Consider the following 6,173-nt stretch of genomic DNA (forward strand, 5'->3'; position numbering starts at 1 on the left):
AAACAAGAGGCTTTAAGGTATGGTAATCTATAACTGTGCTACGCTACTAAAAAATGGAAAATGTTACACAGGCTGGGCATCCTGCAAACATTAGCTACGCTTCCAATTCCCGACAAAACAATGCTCCAAGACAGTAAGGTTCTACCTACTGTCGAATTATGGTCAAAAAAATTAGTCAATATACCCAAAGAATTCGATTCCGAAAGTAATTCACCCATGTTAGACAATATGTCCAATATGTGAGCCAAAAGCTGAGATCACTATTCAGAGTGATCCCACAGAAACATGGAAAAATGATGAGGTGATAAAAGAAGAAGACAAGTTAGAAGAGGATGAGAAGATGGTGTTCAAAAGACCTGTAGACATGTATGAGATAAGGAGATCCGTAGGTATGGATATAGAAAATATACGTTCCGAAAACCTTTGGAGAGTAGAAGAAGATAATGTAAAGTTGGTTCAAGAAATAATTGATATGTTCGAAGAAGATATGGATATTTCCACAATGGTTTTTAATTCCGAAACAAAGGTGGCTGAAGTGCAAAAAGATCGTCCTAAGGAAGATGAAAGAGACTATGAGGGGGAGATAATTTCACTTGCTTTAGAACTACTAAAAACGTGGTCTGTTCTTAAAGAAGTTTTTAGAATACCAAAGAAAGAACGAGTTGAAAAAATGAAAGAACATGAAAGAGAAGCTGATAAAGGCTACAAAGGGGACTCCGAGCATCATTCTGAAAGGGAAAGGGAGAGAGAAAAAGAAAAGGAAAGGCACAGGCGCCAGAAGTTCAGGGAACAAAAGAGGAAAAGCAGAAAGAGTCAAAAACACGAAGATTCGTATCATGGTATGCATAGTAGGATTAATAAACACGAAAGACGAAAGTTATTTGCTATGCAAGTTGAACAAGAAGAAGAGCGGAGATATAAACGAGAGATATGGAGGCAACATGATATCCCATACATGTCTGTAGGCAACGATTCAATGTACTCTTCGCAATATGAACCTTCCAGAAACTTTCAAATGATATGGAACCAACAAAACGGACAGTGGCAGAACTATCCCGTACATTTAAATGCCAATCCTATTATAACCTCAAACCTTACACCCGGATTTAACATTGGCTTAAATTATTCTTATTCAATGCCTGGGACAGTCCCAAATATCTCAGTGTCCCTCCCCAATTTACCAATGCCATCAGTCACAATGTCGAATCCTATGATAAATCCGCAAATCACCAGCATTCCCCCACCAATGCCAGCTATCTCCAACATGTCCGTGCCGCCCCCTAACATCTCGCACATGCAACAAAACATCCATCGTCCATTAATTCCTCATACAATGCCAGCCATACCGAATGTCCCCACTCTCAATATACCTACAAACATACCGCCACCGTCTCTTCCTCGAATAATTCCTCAAGCGACGAGCATTTCTCTTCCAGAAAATATAACTTTGCAAACAAACATTCCTCCACCGACGAATGTTACTCCCATATCAAATTTACAATCGCAAAGCCTGTCGATGCAGCCAACCAATATTCCGCCACCTAATATTTCACAGCACGTTTTTAATTCGGAAAAACAGCCAGAAAAAGAGATACAGGTAAGAATTGCCTTGCACTTACACACATATAAGTGTAATTTTATGCTTTGATACATTAGCGTAAAGGTAGCCATTTTTTTGAGATTTAATATTGCCAATAGGTGTGATTTTTCAAATTCTATAAGGTTGCTTCATATAAAAATTTGGTGGTAATCTGGTGGTCTGCATTCTTGGTATTTACATGCAAGACATTAGATTATCTGGCCAAAACAATAAAAAATCTAAAATTGATACTATTTCTAAAACAAAATGTAATACTCAGTTCGAAAATTAATTATTCAGTGCCTCATTAATATTCACATAACTGCTAGCCCCACCAAAAAGTGGTTGCGCATTCGCAAATTAAATTTTAAAAAATACTTCAAAATTAATACGACTTATTTGAGCAAAAGTGGGCCTGTACGTGATCTCTACCAACACACTGTGGTTGATATATTCACACCTACGCACACAGGTACGCCTTGTCCAGATTTTTCTTTGTATCTTTGGCACTGCATTCTCAAGATATACGTTTTGACACTACTAATACATATATTTCGTCTAGATGTTCCATTTTCCTTCTGTGAATACCCTCCTCCGACACTCTTGATATCAAAATAGTTGTCCTGATGTTAGCAATCGATGTGTCGCCCAGACGTTCTATTTTCTCTTTGTCGGTATCCTCCTCTGAAAATTCATTCTCAACATATTCGCACTTGCAGTTAATAAATAAATAATAAATGTTTGGACTTCAATAGATATGCTTTGACCAAATGTTTCAATAGCCCTTTGTGTGAACGCTCTCCCGACATTCCATTCGCGATATATTCACACTTAGTTTTGAGATCATCGATAGATGGCACCCCTTTTTGCCTTTGTCTGACTCGTCCAACACTGTTCTTGAAATATGAGGAATGATAACTTATCTTGAAAAGATGTTGGAGAGTAGGTAGGAATTAATTTCTGCTGTTGAGACTTTATTTGAATACCTCTTTTTAGTCCCCCCCCTCCCCCAATTACAAAATGGTAATGAATTATTAGCGATCCCGATAATAGGTCTTGGAGGAAAGGGATAGTTATTAGAAGTCAGTACCATGAAGAATGAAGAATAAAACCAAAGATAAACTCTATTTCTACTCCCCTCCCCCATCACCCACTGTTCTCGAATAGGAGTTGTGCAGGAAAGTTTTAGTTTGTAGGAACCAATTCTATTTGATGAGACCTTTCATTTGAATACCAGGAAGGGTGGTTCACCCCTAGCCCCTCCCCTCCATGTTTAAAAGTTTTACTTTGCACCACTAGTTCAAAACCATAGAAAGTGGGTCCGAACAAAACGCAAACAGCACATTTTTTAAAATTCTTAATAAATGCACTAAAAATCAATAATTCAGTAACTCAAATATGCGCATTTGGTTCAAATGATAGCAACATAATACCCCCTCTCCATAAAAATCATCCATTCTCGAAAACAAAATTATGCCGTTACTCAACAGTAGTACATTTCACGCAACGATTTAAATGATATTGAAAGGTGGTATTAATGCCCTCATCATGATTCATGTCCATCCTCAAATATCTGAATGGGGGGCGGGCGGTCACCTCTCAGCAACATTTAAATATGATTAACTAAAAATCATTTAAAAGGAAAAGGAAATTTTAATTGTACTTTTTGGGAATATATGTTGTATGTATTTTCCTTATTTGTAAAATAATGAGAGGGTAGGGTAGAGGTCATTAAAACATGCATTTTATGGATTTTAAAGGATTTGAGATTAATTTTAAATGGCGCGTTCTCAAAAAACTGAAATATTTTTGGCAACAGATTGGAAATATTAAAAAACATTTAATGAATGTCGAATTGAGGTGTTACAAAATGCGAAAAAAAGGTGCAAATAGTTTCCACAAAAGGTGCTTTGTAAACGTCATAGAAGTCCTGAAAGACTTCGAGCACTCTTATCTAAAATGAACAGAAACTTGTATAAAATGGTTTAGTGAGAGTCCTGTATGGAATTTTTAGGTTCTTTCTAGAGCGTGTAGTCCTAAAGACTTTAAAATTAGGAAATACTATTCGAAGGCTCTTGTACTGTAAGGTTCAAGCAGCTCCGGGGGGCACTAAAGGTCCTTTGATTTCCGTGGAAGCGTTTGTGAGGCTTTCCAAACCTTCTTGCACTTTCCAAACAATTCTATAGCATTTCAAGGACCTTAAATCTTTCCTAATGCTGCCAAAAACCTTATGTGCACCCTCTAGAACCATACCAGCATAAAAAACTCTGAAAAAATGTGGTAAGCTCTAGCAGAACAGAGAAAAGCTCAGAATGTCATTTAAAGTTCAACATTAAAGCACGAAGGAATGTTCAAAACTAATTTTTTTAGGTAAAATTTGCGGGACCTATTCCCCCACCAGCTAAATTACCACCCAAATGGAAATGCGCGAAAGATAAATATGGTCGTCCCTACTATTATCACATAAAAATACGCATATCCCAGTGGGAACCACCAGAAATTCCTCCACATCTTGAACTGGATGAGGAATGTAAGCAGAAATAATTGTTTAACTTATATTTCGACAAAAAACGTATTGTAGCTACAGAATCGTCATCCAGTTCAGAAACTAGCAGTCTAAGCTCGGATTCATCATCGGAGGATAGTGACGAAGACGATTTAGAAGAGTCAAAATTAGCGGCGAGTGTGCGTAAAAAACATTCACTCTTGGATTCACTCGATAAATGCAGTCCACAAATTGAATTAAGCCCGAACGACTCTTGCACTATTACGAATGAAGAGGAGGAGATGCTTGATACGAGCGTGACTTCCCTCGACGAAAGACTGCAAGAGGAGTTTAACGTGTTGAAACGTGAATGCTCAACAAACCGAGAATCGGCGTCCAAACGAAAACGGTTAGGTTTGGTAACCGAAGTGCATATAATAAGCGTAAGTTTTCTCGCAGTTGTTAATTCACTCAATTGTATTTTACAGCCGCGCACCGAAGAGGATAAGGTATTGGCGAAAGAGAATTTGAGAAAATATAAGGAAAATAAAGAGAGATTGAAACGGCAAAAAGAGACGTCGGCAGAACAAACTAAAAAGCGGGTAAAAGTTACAATTAAGACGCCTAAATCGTCACGTAAACACAAAACGTTGACAAAAATCCAATTAAAAGAAGCTATGGATTTAAATTCTGAATCTGCTAGGAAAATTAAAGAATCATTTACATCAATTATGGCCGGTGTCATGGTCGGAATATTAAATCCCTATAGGAAGGCTGACTGTAAGGAGGGAAAAATCACGAATACAGAAGATTTCAAACATCTTGCTAGAAAGGTATGTTACAAGCAGGATCAATTAAATAAAAGGTATTGCATAGTGTGCTCATATTATTAATACTTTGTACGGCCGGTTGCAGGAAAGCGAATTATAATCAAAATCCTACATTATTTGCCAAATCTGGGTTTAAACAAGAATTGTGACATTTGATTGGTTGCATACTGCAGTATAAAGCCAATCAAATGTCTTAATACCGGATTAAACAATGCTCCTGGATTATTTTTTTGTGCAACTGGCCGTAAGGGACCAACTTGCTAATTTCCAAAATATTTGAAAAACAAAATCTTATTTTGCAAATTAGTATCCATTCACAAACGGTCCTTAATAAAAATTGGCTAATCTTTAAGGGCCAAAACTTTGTCAACATCCTGCTTTAAATAGGGGAATAGTAATGCAGATTGTGATGGATTTTGGTATTACTCTGGAGAAGGTTATTTAAATTCACACATTTTTCACGTAGGGAATTAATGTAACAATCGTCACTATTGTCTTTTTGATCTGTGTCTGATTGCAGAGTGAGAGAGTAAATAATTGGAAATGGGCAACATTATGTTATTTGATAAACAGACGTCATATGTGTGTTTTAATGGCACTGAATGTGTTAATCGAAATTTTGCTTTGCACACTACGTGTTTGTTTTTTTTTTCAGCTAACTCATTTCGTAATGATAAAGGAATTAAAGCACTGCCAGAATTTAGAAGACTTAACGTGTACAGAAAGTGTGAAATCAAAAGCAAAAGAATTTGTAAGGAAATATATGTCGAAGTTTGGAGAATTGTATGTAAGACCGCCAGATGATCTGGACTATTAGTTAAGTGATGTTCAATTTGTGTCTGTGATAGAACCTTGTAATTGTTAACTTATTTTACAATTTTTGTATATTATAATTTGAAAACGAGTTGCGATTCAATTTTTTTTGTGCATGCGAGTTATAGTGTTGTAGACTTAAGTACAAACATAATTTTTTAAGCAGAAACTGTTCCAATCAAGATGTAAGATATTTCAGCTACTTTTCTAATCATCATTTTGATTTAAACATGATACTTATCGTGACAGGGTGTCAATGTGAACGTACCTGAGAGACTTTGCTTGTACAAAAAAAAACCATGACCTCCCCATGCGATTATGTTGTATTTTATCTTAAAGGTGCTCCCTTGTATATATTCAGGTTATACACAAATCAGGATTTAGTACTACCATCGATTAAAAAGATAAGAAAATGTGATTTTTTATTATACCTAAATTGGAAGTACACTCGATTATCCGCGGTTTT

General features: G+C 36.4%; 1 protein-coding gene across 1 annotated transcript; it reads left to right on the forward strand.

Annotated features, from left to right (window-relative positions):
• Window positions 1-237: 237 nt before the first annotated feature.
• Window positions 238-5,798, forward strand: LOC116163429 (histone-lysine N-methyltransferase SETD2-like). The gene is made up of 5 exons (XM_031477338.1): window positions 238-1,597; window positions 3,950-4,109; window positions 4,161-4,507; window positions 4,553-4,897; window positions 5,550-5,798. Exons 1-5 carry the CDS (start codon window positions 341-343, stop codon window positions 5,709-5,711), a joined length of 2,271 nt encoding a protein of 756 aa, XP_031333198.1. The 5' UTR covers window positions 238-340; the 3' UTR covers window positions 5,712-5,798.
• Window positions 5,799-6,173: the final 375 nt, after the last annotated feature.

The sequence above is a fragment of the Photinus pyralis genome, unplaced genomic scaffold (assembly GCF_008802855.1).
Source record: "Photinus pyralis isolate 1611_PpyrPB1 unplaced genomic scaffold, Ppyr1.3 Ppyr1.4_LG2, whole genome shotgun sequence".
Classification (NCBI taxonomy): domain Eukaryota; kingdom Metazoa; phylum Arthropoda; class Insecta; order Coleoptera; family Lampyridae; genus Photinus; species Photinus pyralis.

Coding starts and splice junctions, on each gene's coding strand:
- LOC116163429 (XM_031477338.1), top strand. CDS start 341: ATGGTGTTCAAAAGACCTGTAGACATGTATGAGATAAGGAGATCCGTA. Junction 1,598..3,949: donor AGCCAGAAAAAGAGATACAG/GTAAGAATTGCC, acceptor TAATTTTTTTAG/GTAAAATTTGCGGGACCTAT. Junction 4,508..4,552: donor CCGAAGTGCATATAATAAGC/GTAAGTTTTCTC, acceptor TGTATTTTACAG/CCGCGCACCGAAGAGGATAA.